General features: G+C 31.8%; 2 protein-coding genes across 3 annotated transcripts; both read right to left on the bottom strand.

The window, feature by feature from the left end:
• Positions 1 to 7,229: 7,229 nt before the first annotated feature.
• LOC105781013 (protein MAIN-LIKE 2-like) lies at positions 7,230 to 10,975 on the bottom strand. Of its 2 annotated transcripts, XM_052629351.1 has the most exons (6): positions 10,830 to 10,975; positions 10,571 to 10,739; positions 9,699 to 9,738; positions 8,896 to 8,957; positions 8,309 to 8,751; positions 7,230 to 7,408 (listed from the first exon to the last, which is right to left on the bottom strand). In XM_052629351.1, the coding sequence occupies exons 4-6, from the start codon at positions 8,953 to 8,955 to the stop codon at positions 7,384 to 7,386; spliced, it is 528 nt and encodes a 175-aa protein (XP_052485311.1). In that variant the 5' UTR covers positions 8,956 to 8,957; positions 9,699 to 9,738; positions 10,571 to 10,739; positions 10,830 to 10,975; the 3' UTR covers positions 7,230 to 7,383. The 2 variants fall into 2 exon arrangements, with proteins under 2 accessions (XP_052485311.1, XP_052485310.1); XM_052629350.1 differs by lacking the exon at positions 9,699 to 9,738.
• On the bottom strand, positions 10,863 to 11,317 carry LOC128040415 (chlorophyll a-b binding protein CP29.2, chloroplastic-like). Its single transcript, XM_052629160.1, has 2 exons — positions 11,198 to 11,317; positions 10,863 to 11,084 (listed from the first exon to the last, which is right to left on the bottom strand). Exons 1-2 carry the CDS (start codon positions 11,315 to 11,317, stop codon positions 10,863 to 10,865), a joined length of 342 nt encoding a protein of 113 aa, XP_052485120.1.
• Positions 11,318 to 21,158: the final 9,841 nt, after the last annotated feature.

The following is a 21,158-nucleotide window of genomic DNA, read 5'->3' as shown; positions in this document are numbered from 1 at the left end:
TAGTTGCAAAAGATTACCATTCACAGAGAAAATGAGAATCTATGAAACATCCAATAAAAGCAATAGGAATAGATGGTAATGAAACCATAATCTAATATAAAGCTAGAAATGTACCAATCTACATAAATAATGTAATATTTGTGATACCCAAAATATTATGTTTTCTTGCAATGCATGGAGATATATTATTAGGAAATAATTTTATATACCAACATTTACCATTGATCTCTATAGATAAAAATTTAATTATGTTATCTCAGAGAAAATCTTCAGAGAAATATTATTAGTAGAAAATTATAAATTTGTGTGTGATAAAGATTTTACACCACCAAGAAAAGAACAGATTAAACAACTTAAAACAAGTCATTGGTTGTTCAAAATTTTAGAAAATAATTTTAGTGAAGAACCATAAAATTATGGTAAAATAGCACTAGATATTGTGAAATTAAATTGGAAAATCCCAATAAAATTATTAGAGTTAAACCAATGATCTATACTAAACAAGATATAGATGAATTTGATATACAAATTAGAAAATTATTAGAAAAAGGATTAATAGAAAAAACTAATAGTCCACATTCTAGTCCAACTTTTATGGTCAGAAATCATGCTGAAATAAAAAGAGGAAAAGCTAGAATGGTTATTAACTATAAAAGATTAAATCAAAATATTATTTTTGAAGGATATTTTATTCCAAGAAATGATGTTTTAATTCATCAAGCTAAACAAGCAAAATATTTTAGTAAATTTGATTGTAAATCGGGATTTTGGCAAATCATGCTAACCGAAGGATCTAAACCTTTGACAGCTTTTAGTGCACCCAATGGACATTATCAATGGAGAGTAATGCCATTTGGATTATGTAATGCACCACAAACCCTAAAACATAAAACCCTAAAACCCTAAGCACTAAACATTAAACCCTAAAACTATAAACCTTAAACCCTAAACCCTAAAATTAATAAATATAAAAAATTTGTGTAGTCTATATAGATGATATTTTAATATTTTCAGATACATTAGAAAAATATAGAAAACATTCAAATATCATTTCTCAAGAATTCATAAAATATGGAATAATATTAAGCCCTAAGAAAATAGAGTTAGAAAAACAAAAATAAAATTTTTAGGATTAAAATTATCCGCAGATGGTCTTAAACTATAAGATCATATTATTGTAAAATAAAGAATTCCTAAAAATATTGAAGATAAAAGCGCTTCAACAATTTTTGAGATTTATTAATTATGGAAGAAATTTCTTTCCTAACTTATCCGGAAAAAATATGTAAGTTATATGAAAAATTGAAAGAGGATAAACTTTTATCCGGTCTAAAAAGACTCGAAATTATACAAAACCTAAAATCAAATAAATCATATTCCAAAAGTTTATTTACCTAAACAATGTGATAAATTAATTTTAAAAGCAGATGCCTCACAAAATTATTGTGGATGTATTTTAAAAGCTAAAACAATAAATAATGAGAACTAATATGTGGATATAGTTCGAAAAATTTAACCCAAATGAAATTAATTATGTTATATATGAAAAGAAATATTAGCAATAAAAAAATAAAAACTTTCTTATATATTTAGCACCAAAAAATTTATTATAAAACCGATAATCAGCGAGTTAAACAATTCTTTACTAATAAAAGTTTGGAAACCGTATCTAGGAGAATTAGATGGTATAATGAATTATGTACTTTTAATTTTGAAGTTTTATAAGTAAAAGGAACTGATAATATTATTGTTAATTATCTTAGCAGGCCATATGGATAGAGGTAAAAAAATCTCTAGAAAAAGTTGATGAATAAACTACTGTCCATAAAAGACCCAACAAAGGGAAAACAATAAATCCTAATCAAGGATTTGTGACGTTACCTGCACAAACATCTTTTTATCCTAATCAAGAATATTATATTTCATATCCAATGGTAAGACAACCAGTTGGAACTCATTTATCTTTTACACCAAAAGCGATAAGTCAATTCCCTTGGTCCCAATACCCAAACTCAGCATATCAAGCCAGTTACGTTGAAATAATAAAAGGAGTAGAAAATTTGTTGAAAACACAACAAATTGAAGAAATAAAAGATTTTTATAATCCAGTCTTACCATTAGAATTATATAACGTTATTAATGAAATATGTAAAACTCATATTTCGAACAAAGAGCTAATTTTAGAAGAGCTCTCGATTCGTTGAAATAATAAAGGAGTAGAAAATTTGTTGAAAACACAACAAATTCAAGAAATAAAAGATTTTATAATCCGATCTTACCATTAGAATTATATAACGTTATTAATGAAATATGTAAAACTCATATTTCGAACAAAGAGCTAATTTTAGAAGAGCTCTCACTAAGCTTTCACAATTTTAGTTGAAAAATAACTAAAGAAAATGAAACTCATGATTTATTACTAAAATCTATTTTGTATAGGGATTGGGAAGAGCTTGAAATAGGTTATTTAGATATTAAGGAGATAAACAAACTTCTTGATATATTTCAATATTTTATTAATAAAGGAACAAATAGTCCTATTATGAATAAAATGTTTAGGCTTTATTTATATAATAAAGCTAGAAAAATTCTACCAAGGGAAATTTTACAAAAATAAATGGAGCTATTTGCAAATAGCAAGTTCAATTTCAAAAAGCTTTTTAGAATATTTTCTCGCAAGCTTATGTGTTTATTAATAATTTAGATAAAAATTTCCTACTATAAAATTTAGACTTGATCACGAACCATTTGATATAAGTAATATTGAATGGGGTTTTGTTAAAGAAATAATAGTTCAAAATTTTTCTTTTCATCTATTAAAAGATTTTCCTGCATCTATTAAGTCTATATTATTAAGTATAATAAAGGAAGATGACTTTTACTATTAGATTCATCTTGAAATAAGCGTTTTATTGGTATTGGTAAAAAGAAAAATTTTGTAAGCCATATCAAATTTGGATTATTCAAGGAATGATTGGAAGTCTCAAATTATCAGCAGTTAAAGAAGACAAATGACACTTGACAAAAAACATTAACAAGTGTTACAATAATCCCAGTTATTATTAAATCCAAGCAGAGATAGATTTAATGACAAAAGCCCAATATTTACTTTAACAAAAGAATTATGAAAGAAAAATATTGGCATATGAAATTGGAAATATCCAGGATGACAGAGATGAAAAATCTGTGCAACTATTAAAAAAGATAGCTGTCATGGAGATAGACTATTTTTTATCACACATAATGGAGGAAATTAAGAACACGTGGGAGATTTGGAACTCACCACCAAGACTGTCAACAGACTCATTACATCTAGATGACATAGAGTTAATGAATCTAGATAATATTCAAGAAGGATAAAGCCAAACAAGAAAGCCACGTGAGAGAATAATATTTAAGAAATGAACATTCAAGTTTAGAGGTTACTTAAAAGATAAGTCATTCATATACAAATAAAAAAATTATAATATGGAAGAAACCATTAATAATATGAAAAGAAAAGAAAAAAAAAACTACGTAGTAATAAAAAAGAAACCATAGTTACTTCCAAGTTCCAAGGCAATCCCAATCCTAAATCCAACTTCATCGCCTTTAATTCTTCAAAGTTGCTTTATTACCTCATAGGTTTTAGAACCTAAGGTAAAAAAAAAAGAAAAATCTTTGATTGATTACTTTAAATAATTAATAAATTTTATCTAAATATAATAACTGAGCAGAGTGAAGATAAATATTGTTAAATTTATTATCGTTTCATAGTCGATATATTTTATTTTATCATGGATGTGTAATTCTAAAATTACTATCACCCCATGAATATTAAAAGCTTTCATCATTGTTTTAATTTAATTTTTGGTATTTATTTATAATAGGCTAAATTCTAGTATTGCTCTTTGTATTTAGTAAAAGTCATGGATTTAATTCTTCTACTTTTATTTAGTTATTTTTAGTGTTTATACTTTCTAGATTTTAAAATTTCAGTCATCACCAAATAATCATATTATTAAATTCATTAAGTAATGTTAGGTTATTTTCAAAATCGATTCATCAAACATATTATTATATGTGTAATGGCATTTCAGTTTATTGTTTTCATATATTACTTACTAAAATCCAATTAATGGATTAACGTGTTCAAAGTTTTAAAAAGTACATAAACTTAGAATGATCCAATTGGAGAAAATGAACTAAATCTACAACTATATATACAAGACCAATAATTAAATTTAATCAAACAAATTTAATTGTCACTATTTAAGTCAGGACTAAAATTTTAAATATTAAAAATACATGGACCAAATTTAATAAATTCAAAATTACATAAACTAAAACTAAAATATAAAAACTAATGAGACTAATAACAACAAATCATGATTGGAATTTTACGATTGTAGATTTATCTTGCCTCATTGTAATGATATTTTCTTATTTATATGTTAATTGACTCTACCGAGGTCTACATTATTTATTTGTTAATCTGCAGGAATGGATAGCGGATAGTTTCTTGCCTCTTCATCATTCCCATTGGAATTATTTTGACGGAAAATCTTTGGATCCAATGCTTTGAGTCCCACATCTCTATAATCTTCCCCAGGCCCCATACTTTCTATGTTCCCAAACAGTTCTCTGTAAACAAAATTACTGAAACTAAAAGAATTGGATATTATTTTGAGTTGATGGATATTGAATAAAATTAAACTGGATATGAGGTGGTACCTGGTTGCAGGTGTGATGGGAATTTATACAAAGGGTTGGGGCATAGCTGCACATGGTTCATGTGGCGGTCATTCACTCCTTTTCAATCGAACGTTTTTCCATGATTGAATGGTCGGTGTCAAAGAGTATTGAAGGAGAAGGATGTTTTATGAACCGAAACCACGTGTGGAGATTCATACAAGCTTTGAAAATTTTCTCAATTCCATCGCTAGGGGTGAAAAGTATTTGTCAGTATTAACAAAACCAAGCTTCCAAACCAACCAGATGATATGCTGTCTCAAAATCTTCTTCATTATGATTCAATACATTGAATCAAAACCCCCAAATCAATTCACAAAGAAAAAAATAAGAAAGTGGATATTGACAGATATCTCATTTGTTCTTACTGTCCACGGATCTATTTTCCCACATTTGAACTATGGGTCAAGCGCAGGTTGCTATTGGATGGGGTTTGCTTTGGATAGTTTAGGTTCCTCTAGCTCTAAGCCCATTATTCGCCCACCAATTCAAGTTTGGGTAAACTGTAATACAATTATTATTAGTTTTTTTTTTTTTGTTATTTAACTATGAAAATTACAAAATGATTATATAATTATTTAATTTTGTCTTTTTTTGTCACCAGCTGGCTAACGGTGGCAACTTTTAAAAATTAGTAACAGCTTTAACCCTCAACATTTATAAATGATGTCAATTTAATTTTGATTTTAAAAAGAATTTAACTCTCAACATTTACATATTGTGTAATTCGGTCTCTCTCTCTCTCTCTCTCTTTTGTAGCATTGAGGGTTAATTTTAAAGAACAAGAACAAATGAAAATTTTATATTGGATTGTTGGTTGTTTCTATTTTTGTATATTTCCAGTCAAGTTTATCTAATAAATTTGCTTTTATAGCTTTTTAGATGAAAGGGTCAAAGAAAAGAAAAATTGAAAAAAAGACCAAACTACATAATATGTAAATGTTGATGGTTAGATTTTTTTAGAATAAGGACTAAATAGACACAATGTATTTAAATGTTGAGGGTTACAGTTGCTATTATGCCAATTTTAAAAGCTGCTACCATTAGCCAATTGGTGACAAAAAAGACAAAATTAAATAGTTGGGTGATCATTTTGTAACTTTTCATAGTTGGGTGACCAAAAAAAAATTTACTAATAGTTGAGTGACTACTAGTGTAGTTTATCCTAAAAATTTTGGTTAACATGGTGTCACCTAATCCAAAAGGGCACAAGAAAAGTAAATGAATGACCATAATAAAGATGGGTATAACTTATCTTAATGAGAAATGTGCAAAGGTTGCATGAATATTTGTATCATTAGCTAACATGACAAACACTGTAAACATAAAATAATTTGAAATTTGCAAGAAGTTGTTGTTTATGCAAATAAAAGCAGAGGACAAAAAAATCTCAAAGTGGGGGGAATAATACAAGGCCACTTGCTGCTTTCTAAACTTAAATCTCTTTGTCTTCTCCCTCGGTTTTCCAAGCAATCTTTTTTGCCTTTGTGTCGGTCTTATGCTAGCTATCATCCAACTTCTTTCCTTTGTCTTTTGGGCTTTTCTTTTCTTTCTCTTCGAGCGTTCAGACCTTACCTCATCTTTGCCATCAGCCTTTGATTGGTGACCAGTAGAGACTTTTCTTTGGTCGTTTTGCAGTGGCATCGAACCTAGTTCCTCTAACTTACCCGATGCTTTTAGGGAACATCTCTTCCTCCTTGGCCTCCTTGGGTTTGAAACGTAAAGAAGATCAAAATCGTCATACCAAATCTGATTATTTGGTTGTTAAAGATTGAGTAGAGCCCACGGTTTCTCCCCTTTCGTAGTCAGCTCTTCCTAGTCCAAGGTGGCTGAAGGTGCTTGTAACACTCCTTACTCGTCTCGATGAATTAGTACACTTATGAGATGCTAAAGTGCCCTTTTCTAACTTATACAAAACCAATCTTTATAAAAATAGTGTTTTTATGCCATATACTTATCTTTAAAAATAAATTGATCACATTTAAAAAGATTTAGATGCAAATTAAGGTCAATTTAGGTTGTTTAATGCATTTAGGGATGTTTCCAATTCATAAAATGAATATGTATAGCCCAACGACTTTAATTGAAATTTTTTGTCTTTGAAAAATTAGAGGATTTTCCATAGTTCAAACTTTAAAACAGTTTGGTAATATCATCTTAAAATCATTTAGAAGCAGTTCGCGGGTGATTGGAGGTGTTAGGGACCAAAAACAAGCTTCAGCAAGCTCGAAACTCACAAAATTGTGTAAGGGCACTGTCTAGAAGGCTAGGTATCAATACCTAGACTCCATGTTCTGATACCTTGGGTTAGGTATAGGAACTTGGGAGCCAGGTATTGACACTTGAACCCAAATATTGTAGCTTTTCATCTACTGTCTTCCTAAGTTCTGATACCTTAATATAGTTTTCGAAATTGGGCCCTTAAAACTAAAAATCAATCCAAAAACACTACGATTCACCTCCAAACATAACTAAACCATATCAACAAGATTTAAATCTTTTTAAACACATTCAAACAACATTTAAACTCGCATTCATCACAAGGTCATACTCAACAATTTCAAGTATCAAAGTATAACTTATAAATAATCCAATTCAAATACATTTGTCACCAATTAACGTGGAACAAATAATTACAATATCTTCATGGGTCTAAGCCTCTATGTACATGCCATTCCTGCATTTATAAAACAACATTAAAGGTTTAACCTTGACAATCTACAAGTGGTGATGCGATGCCTCCAAGCCTATAGTTCCATCTTTATAGAAAAGTTCACGTATACGTTTAAAACAACTAACGCAGTAAGCTTGAAATCTTAGTAAGTACTTGTGAATTATCCTACCTCACCTAGTCATATTATAGCTTGAGTATTTTATGAATATTATGTAAATTTCATTTAATCCACATATTAAAAGGATCTTGTTCCATATCTCATTAACACATTATTACCACTCAAGCCACTTTGATCAATTCATTTAATTTGTTCCCATGAAACAATTAGGGTGGTTCCATTTATGATACCTTTGTTCTTAAGGTGAGAATTTATTTATAACACTATAATTATCCTTTCCTTATTCGAGTCATACACCATTTCAATAATTTAGCCACATAGCTCTTTTGTTGTCACACTAGTATCATAATTACAATGTTTCTCATTCTTATTATGCACATTCTAACAAGTATCAAGTTTCAATTTCATCTTCTCATTAGCCAAACATTTAGAAATACTCTCAATTCTTTGCTTATTAGTCTCACCCTTAGCATGTGTTACTAGATTTTATTTATAGCAATTTATATTCATATCTAAATCTTATAATCAATGTTTCAATTCATTACACCCTTAGTAAACCTTAGTAAGATAGAATTTGGATACATAGAATCCGAACCAAACACACCCAGAATAACGCGATAAAAGCGTTTACATCTGACGACTGTAGAAACATGGTCAAAATTGTTGAAAAAATCTGGTTTGAAAACAATTTTTTTAGCAGCTTTCTTGCATTGCAGAAAAATAAAATTTTAAAAATCGAGCCGGTTTGTGATATTTATAGTAATAAATTTTACCCAAAATCGCACCTGTGTTTTCGGCTAGATGAATCCTTGTCGTTCCCGACTCTCAATCGAATAGCCTTCTGAAGGATGTACATCCGAGCGTATCGTACTCTTCTCTCTTCAGTAGAATGCTCCGCCAGCTCCGCAAAATTATTTCGTAACCAGGCCATTTCAATCCAACCTCCGGTAATCATCTCTAGTACCACAACCAAAAGTTCATAACAGACAGTCCCCCAATTAGCAGATTGAACAAACCCGGTGACTACCAATCCGTCCATTGGGAACCCCAACTGTAACTGCACGTCCTCTAGAGTGATAATACACTCACCGCATGGAAGATGGAATGTGTGCGTCTCTGGTCTCCACCTCTCCACCAACACACTTATGAGTTTTGAGTCCAACTTACACCCCCGGCCTAAGTAGGCCACGTGGAAAAAACCATCTTCCCTCAAGTATGTTTCGATCAACTATGATGGAAGACCAGGTAAATTACAAATATGACATTGCAAAAATTCGATCTTCCACCTATTTAGATAAAAAGTTATAAAAAAATACTAAGTTCAATTATAACTATGAAATAAAAAAATTTAAAAATTAAAATTTATTCTTACCATTTGCAATTGAGTGATGGAGATGTGCTTATCATCAAGACGGATTAGACGCTTGACCATTGCTAAATTGAAGAAGAACAAATTTTTAATAAAAATACTATTTCTTGGAATTACTAATAAAAAATAATAAAAATATTAACTTAGATAAAAATAGAATTTAGGATAATAATTTGAGAACTTTTTGAGAATTGGGAGAAATTTGAGAAATTAGGAGAGAATTTGTGAAAATTGTGTGTGTGTGTGGGGGGTTATACTTTTTTTTTTGGGATCATTGACGGCCCAACGGCTAGTTCAAATAGCCATTGGAGTTGATCGTTGGAGCACGAGCAAAAGCGCGCCCACGTGGATGGTTTTTACAAAAATGCTTCCACGTAAGCGCATTTTACCTGACATCAGGAAAAAAAATGCTGAGCTAGATGTGTTTTTCTGTGTTTCCCCTGAAAATGACATCAGCTCAGCATGTTTTGATAAAAACGGACCATTCCAGTCTTATTTGAAAAAATTGGCCCATTTCTGTAAAATTTTTTTAAGAAAAGGGCCTTTTTGGACAATTGGTCGTATTTTTATTGGACTTTTTGTAGGGGTTTTCTTATGTCTGTACCTTTCATATAATGAAAGCTGAATGTTTAGGGAAAAAAAGTATAGACATTCACTCAGATGTGAAAGGTTCTTAGACTTCCTCTCAAAACAAGTTTTTCCATGTTAATTCCATACTAACATCCATAATTGCAAAAATAAAAGAAACAATAATTTGACACTATTTCGTCTTAAATCTATCATAAAAAACTACAATACGAACGTACATAAAGCATTTTTGTTCAATCTTCACCCATTTGCCACAGACTGCGCAAAAAATAAAACCCAGGAAAAAGTAATATTGTTAAGAAACTAATGTATTCACAGAGCAAAACAATAATGTAGGGAGACAAATCAAAGGATTTTGCCGGAAAAACAAAGAAGAAATTTCCTCTATCACGCGAACAAGGATGTAGATAGAGATTGTCCGCATTTAAGACTGAATCACCTTGATGGCTGGTTAGCTGAAGATATGCGCCTAAGTCTCTTCTTTCTCTCAATTTATGGGTATGGAAACCTATTTCAAGTAATACCTACTCATTCTTCATAAAGTGTTAGGTTTTACTACCCTTTCGAGGCTTTGTCTTGAGGACCTCAATTACCACTTTCTCACTCTATGAGTTGAGCTTTAATATTGTATGGAACTTTGGTCTTTGTTTGCTCTAATAACTCTTTATGAAATAGATTTGTAATTAGTGCCAAGAAAACCTTGGCAGTGTTGGAAAATATTGAAACTATACAAGTTTGGCCAATAAAACCTAAATGTCAAATTATAGATTGTTGAGTTGAGCATAATTTCATTTATTTCTCACCTCTTTGAAGTGTTTTTTTTGTCCATAAAGCTCACATCTTCAAAGTAATAGAAAGGTTCTCTGGAATGAAATATATAAATGTAATATTCATTTGACTAAAATGATATAAATGCTTGATTAAGCTGTTAAAGATTTAAAATACAGTTATTCCTGAAAATTTGTTCAGCTAGCACAAGACTGGGAATCAAGTCTTTCAAAATTTCATAAGCTCTACTTTCTACGATTAGCAAATTCATTTTAGCCAATAATATCATGCAAAAACAGTTAATCAGGGTCAGACGCCAAACCAAGAGGGTCGAAGTACTTCCCACCAAGGTACATCCTTTTCTCAGGGTCAAGCTCTGCATTCCTTTGGAACTCAATGTATCCAATCACCAACGCTTTGATCCAGATCAATGTTGTCATGGGGAATGGAAGGGGTTAGCCTAGGTAAGATGATCCTTCAACAAGCTTCACCTGAAAAATAACCAAACAATTAATATTCATTTAAATGGTTTCTAAAAAAGGCACAGAGTTAAGCCTAAGGACAATAGGCAAGTAATTAACCTTTCCAGCATCTTTCCAAGTGACTCCAGTGAGTCATTCAATAGTGAGGGCACTTAGAGTAGCCAACATGTCCCAACGTCCATGGATCAGCTCACATTCACGGAACCTCTGCAGGCCAAAGACCTTGCTGTAAGGCTGAAATGGAGTTGGCTTTATGTCGGTGACCTCAGTCCAGGTCCCAATGATGTCACTTGCCATGTTCTTGACCGGATTTTGATCCAAAGAATCCAAATCATACTGCAAATACTCAGCAGGCTTCCCCAACCCAAAATTTTAGAACCCATAATCAGCAACCAAGCTACCGTCGAGCCAGCCGGGTGCTACAGCTCCAGATACCATAATGGGCGATCAAAGGTTGGTTTAGATACTTTCTTGGCGGCTTTCTTACCCCCAAAGTCGAACCGGGCCACTACCCTCCCAGAGCTTGAGTAGACGTCAGAAAGGCGGATGCCCGTAAAAGAGGAAGTAGCAGCGACGGTGGTAGCCATTATTGGAAGAAAGGTGACGTAAAATGAAAGGAAATTGAAGGGAGTGTGCTAATAGTAGTAATAAATGAAGGGAAAGTGGTGGGGGTTTATCCAAGAAGAAATATGGTGAACGTTGGATGAAGCAGCATTATCTATCTGACCAATGAAGAAGTCTAAGTTGGATCCTCGTCTGTTTGTGGGGGCTAATAAATAAGTTCCCACTTTTGTTTTTATTTTTTTGCGGTTCATAGTGTTGCTATTAAAAAAAAATCTATGTTTCTTCTTAGGACACAAGTAGAGTTGTTGATACTCCGACTCCCATCAATAATAAATTTTAGGGTAAATTATAAAAATAATTACTTTTGTTTACCTCATATTACACTTTAATCACTTACGTTACCGTTTTGTTACGAAGTGATCCCTCTACATTGAAACTCTGTTACCTCCCTAATGATAGTCCTACGAGGCAATCCAAATGGGTTTTAAATATCAACTTGGATGTCCAGTTACTGAGATGAAAATAGATTTTTAATTAAATGAATTTAATTTAGATTGCCATGTAGGATCGCCATTAGGGAGGTAACAAAGCTTAATGGTAAAGTGACCACTTCGTAACAAAATGATAATGTAAGTAACTAAAACGTAACATTTCAAACATAGGTGACTGAAATATAATCTAAGGCAAACAAAATTGAGTAAATTTTATTCTAAGTTTGGCTTTAGTTATAATTTTAATTTAATAATTAAAAATTAATCTATTTTTGTAAATTCTAAGAATAGTATATATTTAGTTCTTCTTAGATCACTTAGCTATTAATTTTTAATTTAATAAAATTATATTTTTATTGCTATAAATAAAATTTCAAGCTTATTTTCCTAATATCCAAAAATTTTGTTTAATGTTAAGGAACCTGGATTGTCATTTTAAAAAATATCAAATAATGTTTCAGGAACATCAATGACTATCATTGTAATAATCATCATTATCTATAAGCTTTTATAAAGATCGTGACATAAATGAATGAGAAGCAAAAGTGAAGAATATATATATATATATATATATATATATATATATATCTTTATTTTTACAAGTTTATTTCCGAAATTATACACATTTTAGTGTTTCTTCAATATAATTTTGCATTATTTAATTTTAAGTTTTATAATTTTGAAAAATAATTTATGAATTTTTATATTTTTTGATATTTTAAAATAGTCATTAAAAATGGTAAAAGTTCCAAATTAATATTTTATCTATAACTCATGCAACAAATTAGATATAACATATTCACATCATATTTATACTTTCATTTTGGTCACTCAACTTAAAGATTAAAATGAAATGAAAAAATTATAGAAACAAAATTAATGCACTAAAAATTTGTCATATTAAAATTTCAAAACAAAAAAAAAAAATTCAATATTGAAATTTTGAATTTCAAAACATTAAAATCAATTAAATAAAATGTTGAAAATTTTTATCTCTCGATAATGTCAACCTATTTATTACTATAATATCAAAATTTAAAACTATAATACTAAAAAATATTACTAGGTTAAGGTACTAGGATGTTACATTCATTGTCAAGTAACTATAGAAGTTTTAGATTAATTTATCATATTATTTGATTATTGAAGACCATTTTACTCATTTTAGTAATAATTGAATTTATGATGAACTATTTATGAGTTAAAAGAGCTCATTAAAACATGATATTTCAATCAAAGATAACAAAGTTTATAAAATTAACACAATTATTAAAGTTTTACAAATAAGTCCATTGGAGGACTTGCACTATATAAAGTAGTGTATCCACTTCATGTATATTTCATATTTATTTCTAAATTGTGTCAATTAATTTAATTTTCATAAACTTTTAGCCAAGATTTCAAAATCACATTAATTAACAATTATTCACTTATTATTTTATCAATTCATTTAAATGTTCTCACATGTAGTAATCATTCCATCACTTATTATTATTTCGTAACATCCTTCCACATCCTTTATGTATATATATTAGAATCTTTAGCTTTTAGTATGACATGCTTATATATAAAATTAACTATAATTCCACTATTTACTTATGTGTTCGTATCAAAGTTGTCCACTTTTGTCGTAGTCACTAAATTATTTATATCTTGAGAAACAAAATTTAAAATTTAGATCCGCTTGATGTTTTTGAGACTAGACTCAAATATATTTTTTATCATACAAATTTCAGAATTTATACTTTAGCCAATCAGTACAATAAAATCTTCAAATTTGCCCCTGTTCTGCTACTTAACAGTTTCGACCTTTCTTTACTAAAAAATAATTATCTCATAGTATGGGGTTCAGATGATGTTTCCTTTGACTATATTGAAAATATACTCACTAAGAACTTAAACATATAAATTTCATCCCATAGTAATTTTGGTGAGTACTAGGGTGCTACAAACAATTACCATACAATATCAACCATTTAAACAATTAGAAGAAATAATTAAATGTGAAAGAATTACATCCGAGCATGCATATGAACCTCTTAAATCTAATTCAATTAAATATTGAATATATAGAAGTTTAAAAACAATTCAGAAAAGATTAGGCATTGATTTAAGGCAAAAATAAAAAGCTAAAACAAAATAAATCTAGAAACGGGGCACACACGGCCGTGTCCCCAACCGTGTGAAAAATGTTCAGCCCGTGTGCTTGGCCACATGGACATATGTGAGAGTTACACGGCCGTGTGGATAGGTTACATAGCCGTGTGGGCAAACCGTGTAACTCACTAAACCCGTGTGCACTAAAATCACAAAAATGTTACAGACTACACTGCTGTGCCACCAGCCTGTGTGTGGCACACGACCATGTGTCAGACCGTGTGTACCTGGAAAATACCTTATGAAACTTGTAATACATCCTAGCAACACTTATACCATAAGCAACCATTTGCAACCACTTCAACCTATTCAAGAACATTTAATTTAAACCCAAAATATCATTGGAATCAAATATCCTAAGAATCTAACCAATATGCACAATTGGTACCTCAAAGCACATTTCAAAGTTTACAAATCTCAAAAAAAAAAAAAAACTATATACAAAAGAGACATCATAGTTACATGCCAAGACCAAAAGCACAAACAGTCGAAGTTTGAGTTTAGGATTGCCACTGGATGCTGAGTTGAATATCTAATCAATGAGTACCTAACCTGTGCACACAACATAAATTAAATCATCCACTGAGCAAGTAGTATCCCTATAATCTGAATACTTAAACATTTTTCGAAGTAGTCAAAATTCATATCCCATAATGTCATTCATTATTCATATATTATTTTTTATTCTCATTTCCTCTCTTTATCTTCCTTAATAACGTACTCGAACTCATACCTTTATGTTATTTTGACTAACATACCAAATTTGGCACCTAGTACTTGACGGATAAATCCATAATAACGAATTGCGCCCTGCGTTGGCTAGTAAAATCGACAAATGAGTGTGCCTAGCACTGGTCAGTATAATTGACAAATAAGTGCGCCTTGAGCTGGCCGGTAAAATCAAAAAATGAGTGTGCTCAGCACTGGTCAGTATAAATGAAAAACAAGTGCGCACTACGCTAGTCGATAAAATTGAAAAATGACTGTGCCCAACACTGGTCGATATAACTAACAAATAAGTACGCCCTCCTTGGTCAGTAAAACTGACAAATAAATGTTCATTCATTCAAAACCAATGTTTCAATTTCATTTTAACGTTTCACCAATTTGTTCCAAAGACTAACTTTCTTTATATACTTGCTAAACAAAGTAACATATACATATATAAGAACAATAATTGACATAGTCGCGTTATAGAAACGCCAACCTTTAAACGTTATAACTGAACATACATATAGTATAGTTTATAACATTCACCCGCTTTATAATATTATGACTACAATATCAATGGACACTCGAATAACATTAATATTGTAAGAATCGAATAGTGTTAAAACAACAGTATTTGAACAAACTTGAATTAAACTCGTTTATCCTTCCCAATGAAATGATAATTGTAATAGGCCAATTTTGGCTTGGGCCCAAAACCAAAACAAACACAAAATAAACCAAATAAATAAGGTCCAATAATTAAAAGTATATTTACATTACAAACCCAAACCCCAAAAAATAGCCCAACTAAATCGAAATCACTAACCCTAGCCCAAAACAAAAGAAAAAATAGCAAACCCTAGCAGCAACCTAATTGTCGCTACCGTCGCTGCCCCTTGCGCGCCGCACCTCCACGTGTGCCGCCATGTCTGTACCTGCAAAACAAACTAGAAGAGTCCAAAAGCAAAAAAATAGTGTAAAAAAATAGAAAAAATAGAAAAATAAGTGGTATTTCCGGGCTATAAAAAGAGCCCCGATTTTATTTTATTTTTAGTTATGAATGAATCAAAAGAAAATAGAGAAAAATCAATTCAAATACAGACCATTTTCAAAGGTAGTTGTGCCATTTTTATTTTTTTATTTACATTTATTTTTTAAACAAAAATGAGAAGGAAAAGATAAAAATTGTACCTTTTTTTTGTGAAAGAGGTGCCGATTCTGATGAAAATCGGGGATTTTCAAGTTGAGGAGTCGAAAAGCCCAAAAAAATAGGCATTTTTTATTTTCCAGCCACCGCAAGCGGCGGCACCGTCGCCAGTGGTCGGTGGCCAGCGCGGTAGTTCAGCACCGGAGTCCCACCGGATTCTGGAAAGAGAGGAAGAACTTTGAGAGGTTTTTGAAGGTTTTTTTAAAGAAAGGAATAAAATGAATTTTTGATTAAAAAACTTTTCAAAACACCAGGCTAAAAATGGCGTCGTTTCAGGCCCTTGACCCGCGCGGTGACCTGACCTAGGGCAAGGATCTTCGTGTTTTTGCTTCAGCGGGATATTTGCGCAAATGGTCCCTCCACTTTTTATACTTGCTTTAATTAGATCCATTTTATTTATTTTTATTTCTTTTAATTAAGCCTGTTAATTTTGTTTCATCGCATTTTAATCCCGAATGAAGCGACGCGTTTTGGAGGAAGGGAAAATTACCCTTTTAGTCCATCCTTGTTATTCGCGCATTCAGAAGGGTCATCCCTTTTTCATTTACTTTTGATTCGCCTTAAATTTTTTTAAAAAGCTCAATTTAGTCATTTTTTTGTTATTTTGGCTATTTTATTATTAATTTAATTAATTTAATATTATTATGTTATTATTTTACCTTTATTATTAATATATTTATTATTATCATAACTATATCATTAAATCAATTTGTTTTTACGTTATTATTTCCATTATATTTCTTATTTACTTATTTAAACACTTTAAATGCACTTTTTTATATAATTTCAAAACTTTAAACTATTTATTATTTTTATTTTTATTACTACGACCCTAAGTTCACCCATTTTAATAGTCCTTTTAATATTTCCTAGATTAATTTCCTCAATGCTATTTTGTGTATTTATTTATTAGTTCTTTTTTAATTTTGATATTGTCTTGTTATGTTTTTTCTATATTATTGTCGCTACCATTATTATTCATTATTATTATTGTTGATTTTATTGTTCTTTGGTTAATATTAGTATTAAAATAATATATGTTATGTAATCATTATTGTTGCATATGCTATGAATTGTTTATTAATTCGTTCGTATTATAATCATTTGTTGGTTCGATATTTTATTTGCATACCATTTTAAGTACCGCATCAATTTTGACCTAAACGCATTAAAATAATAATAAGCCATATTTCGTATTTTAGAATTCGAAAAGTTGATCCCTAACTTACGGGGCTTCAATTTTTCCAATAAATCCAAATATACGAGCTATTTTTCAAAAACGCATTTTTTAAATTTATCTTGGGAATTAAAAAAGGATCGTGACCCAACTTACGGAATATGATTTCTTCTTCGAAACTGAGATAATCAGAAATTTCTAAAAATAAATAAGATTTTCGGTGTTTATTCTCGTTTCGGGATGTAAGGTATTGTGCCCTAACTTACGGGACATGATCTTTTTTCTCGATTAACGTAAAATGCACCCTTTCTTAGTTTTTAAATGATTTTAATCAAGGGATCATATTTTAAATTTCTTCAAAATTTTTAATTTTCGACATTAAGACATTAATTAATCAATTAGGTACCAATTTTGGGCGTGGCGAGGGTGCTAATCCTTCCTCGCACGTAACCGACTCCCGAATCCATTTTTCTCGAGTTTCGTTAGACCAAAATTATTGTTTTAGTAAAATTGAAACGTTTTATTAGAACGATTAAATTGCAAGGTGATCCGATCATACCTTAAAAAAATATCGATGGCGACTCCCGTTTTCTTATTTTTAATTTCAAAATAAAAGTCGATCCTTTTTTTTTATTTACAAAAAAAATGGTTTCGATAGCCTGGCGACTCCGCTAGGGACTGGTTGAGAGTTAAGCCACAAATTGATTAATTTTTGTCTTTTTGTTGAAAAATCAAAATTTGTTTTAAATTTTCCCTTTTTGCATTCTATCTATTATTTTTATGGTTTTAATCATAGTGTGTCTGTTTGGTTGGTCCAAATCTGTTATTGTGTATTTGCATTTTGCATTACATAAGTTGGTCAATTTTACCCCTTTAAGTGGGAGTGAGAAACTAGTCCTTCGTGAGGTCTTCACCTCCGTGCAGGATAGTGGATTGCTTTCGGAATACATCCGTACCTATGTTTTCGTGAGATTTTCATCTCTGTGCAGCATAGGGAAATGTATTCCCCTGAACCAAACTCGGTTCGCATGAGCCTATAATGGGTGAGGATCGAGGAATCTACTGGTTCAGGCACCTTTGCGCTAGAAGCCAAACCTCATGTAGTGAACTTTAGGAACTTGTCCTAGGTAAAACTATACCAAACCCTAGTAGATTCCTGAATAGGTACTTTATTATTTCCTGCTTGTGTTGAATTCTATTTTTTATATATGACACTAACTTTTTTGTGTTTTGTTTTGATTACATGGCATTTTGACTGCATAGCATTTCATCGTAAAAGGCGTTGGTTCATATTCGGTTACTAGATAGAAAGCTTATCATGGAAAAAGGATTTCTTGATACGGTGAAGGATAATGCGGCTATCCAAACTTGGTCTAAGGCAACACAGTAGAAAAAATGTGATAGTTTGGCCGAAGGATATGTATCAGAGTCGTGAGACTTCACTCGTATTAGTGTAACCCAGAATAGTCTGCAAGAATTGAAGGAAATCTGGGATCAGTGGAATGATGAGGTCAAGCAGCTTTTTTACTGTGGCTATGGAGATCTGCTTTATCTGCTTGACATAAAGGTGGATAAACACTTATTTTGCGCCCTCGCCCTGTTTTGGAATCCTGCTTACAGTTGTTTCACTTTTAGGGGAGTTAATCTAGTGCCTATAGTGGAAGAATACATGGCCTTACTTCGTTGCTCGAAGATTTAAGTACACAAAGCCTACTCGAGAGCTGTTAATGTCCCAACCTTTTTGAAGAAATTGATGAATATTACCGGGATGAGTGAACAATGGGTTGCAGCACGGATCAAGCAGAATGGGGATAACAAATGCATTCCTGAAAGAACTTGAAGGATGTAATTCTAGCACACCCAGATACAAAAAAAAAGTTGATACCTTTGCCTTGAGTGTCTACGGCTTAGTTGTCTGTCCCAAAGCCTTGGGACACGTTGATGAAGCAATCACCAATCTCTTTGACCGACTTGATAAGGGGGTTACACAAGTCCCGGTAATTTTAACAGAAACCTTCAGATCGCTGAACGAATGCCGGAGAGCGGGTGATGGTAGATTCATTGGATGTGTGCAGCTCTTTTTAGCATGGTTCCACAGTCACTTTTGGAAAGTTGATAAGGTTTCTTATTGGGTCTTCTCCAAAAATTATTCGCCTTTGAAAGAAATAGTAGCTATACCGAGGTAAGATGATATCTTGGAGGAAAAATGGACGGTAATTTTTTAGAATCTTCAAGAAGAGGATATCAAATGAAGAGCTCCTTGGATGCTTCCGGATGATAACTTATATAGACGTGGTGATTTCGACTGGGTCACTCTACTTGGGATTTGGGGAGCTATTGGCTATGCACCGTTGCTAGTACTAAGACAGTATAGGTCAAGGCAGTTCGTACCCGCAACCCAAGGACTAGCTCAGTGTGAATTCTCATATAAAGGCGACAGTTACAAGAAGAAGATTCGAGAGATGTCCAATGCCTGGAACCAGACTCGATGGATAAAGAGATTGACAGTAGGTCTGATGACGACCCCTGAGTATATCGAGTGGTGGGGTAGGAGGATTAATGATAACATCCTCGGGCCAAGTCAGGGAGATAGTCAGCCGATAGGAAAACATTTTTGATTTATCCCGTCCAAGCTAGAAATTATAAGGCAGTATTTTGAAAGAAAAAATTTAGAGTTAGAAAAGAAGATAAAACAAATGGAAGAAGAGAAGATGAATTTGAGACTAGACTTGTATGTTCAGAAGCTAGAAACTGAGAAATTAAGAAAAGGGAAGAATAAAGCTGAGGGAGATTTTGATAGTTTAAAAACAGACTATAAAAAGTTACGTTTCTCAATGAAAACTGCCGGGTTAGGGAAAACTTCAGAGCTGTGGTCTCAAGAAATTCAAGAGGAAAATATCAAGGCTGATAGATGGGAAAGGAAATTCTAGGAGGCCCAAATACAAAATGAGACCCTAGAGAGGAGTTTGTCAGAAAGTCGAAATGAAAAGGGTGAACTAAAAGCTAGAATGGCTAAACTTGAGAAAACTCTTCATCAATATCGAAACCGTAATTCTGCGATAGAGCTAAGAGCTAGCTTAGGCAAGATCGAGCAAATGAAAAGAAGAGTGGAAGAATTAGAAATGACATTACAAAACTTTGAAGTGCGGATTGAATTCATTGAAGTCAATGAAGAGCATCAGAAAGAACAGTTCCACTTTTGTCAGAACCAAGTTAGAAACAGAGATTACATTATGGGAGAGGCTGTGGCTCAAATTCGAGAGGTAGTCGATTACTTACAGACTTTGGCAATACAAGCTGATATACTGAGTGTAAAGTATGAGCTGGAATCAGACCGGGGGCAGGAGTTAGCTTTACTGCTTAGGAAAATTAAAGTTTTGAGTATTAGGGCAAAGCCATATATGTAATTTGTTTTATGTAAAGAATTTTGTTTTTTGGTAAAGTTTTTTAAATGGAATTGAATCAAAATCGATGCCTTTTTGCATTCACTTCATGCATTTGCATTACATTACATCATATGCATTAAAGTCCACCAAAAGATCCTAATTGGTTAAAATCATTTCAGTTTATCTGGAAACCGGCAAAAAACCTACCAACTAAACATCATTACGATACCCGAGCTAAGACAAAAGACATGGACCAAAGATTAGAAAAACTTGAACAATTTCAAAGGGAGATGCAAGACCAGCTACAAATGCAAATGCAAGAGCAGCTATCTAAGATCCAACAAGACATGACGGACAAAATGCTAGAATCTCAAAGAAACATGATGACTCAGTTGACCCAATTATTGGCTGGGAGAATAGATAAAAGAAAATGCCCCATTATCAATCCGAGTGAGGATAATAAGGAGCCGCTTTATCCTCCAGGTTTTACTCCACCAATTATATAGGCCCAAGCTGAGATACACATGCGGAGACCATCCATCACAATTAGGCCTCAACAATCTCAGGCCAGTGCTTCGATGCTAATGAACTTTCAGGCTGGATTAGGTTCAAACCCAAGAGATAACTCAACTAATCCTGTTATCCTCGATTTTGATAAAGTGGTATAAAAGGAAAAAGCAAAAGCACAATTACCAAAATAGCTAGAGGACAGGTGTAGATGACTAGAGGAAAAAT

This window comes from Gossypium raimondii, chromosome 4 (genome assembly GCF_025698545.1).
Source record: "Gossypium raimondii isolate GPD5lz chromosome 4, ASM2569854v1, whole genome shotgun sequence".
In the NCBI taxonomy this organism is placed as follows: Eukaryota; Viridiplantae; Streptophyta; class Magnoliopsida; order Malvales; family Malvaceae; genus Gossypium; species Gossypium raimondii.
The sequence above is the reverse complement of the archived record's forward strand: the minus strand, read 5'-3'. Positions and strand labels throughout refer to the sequence as shown.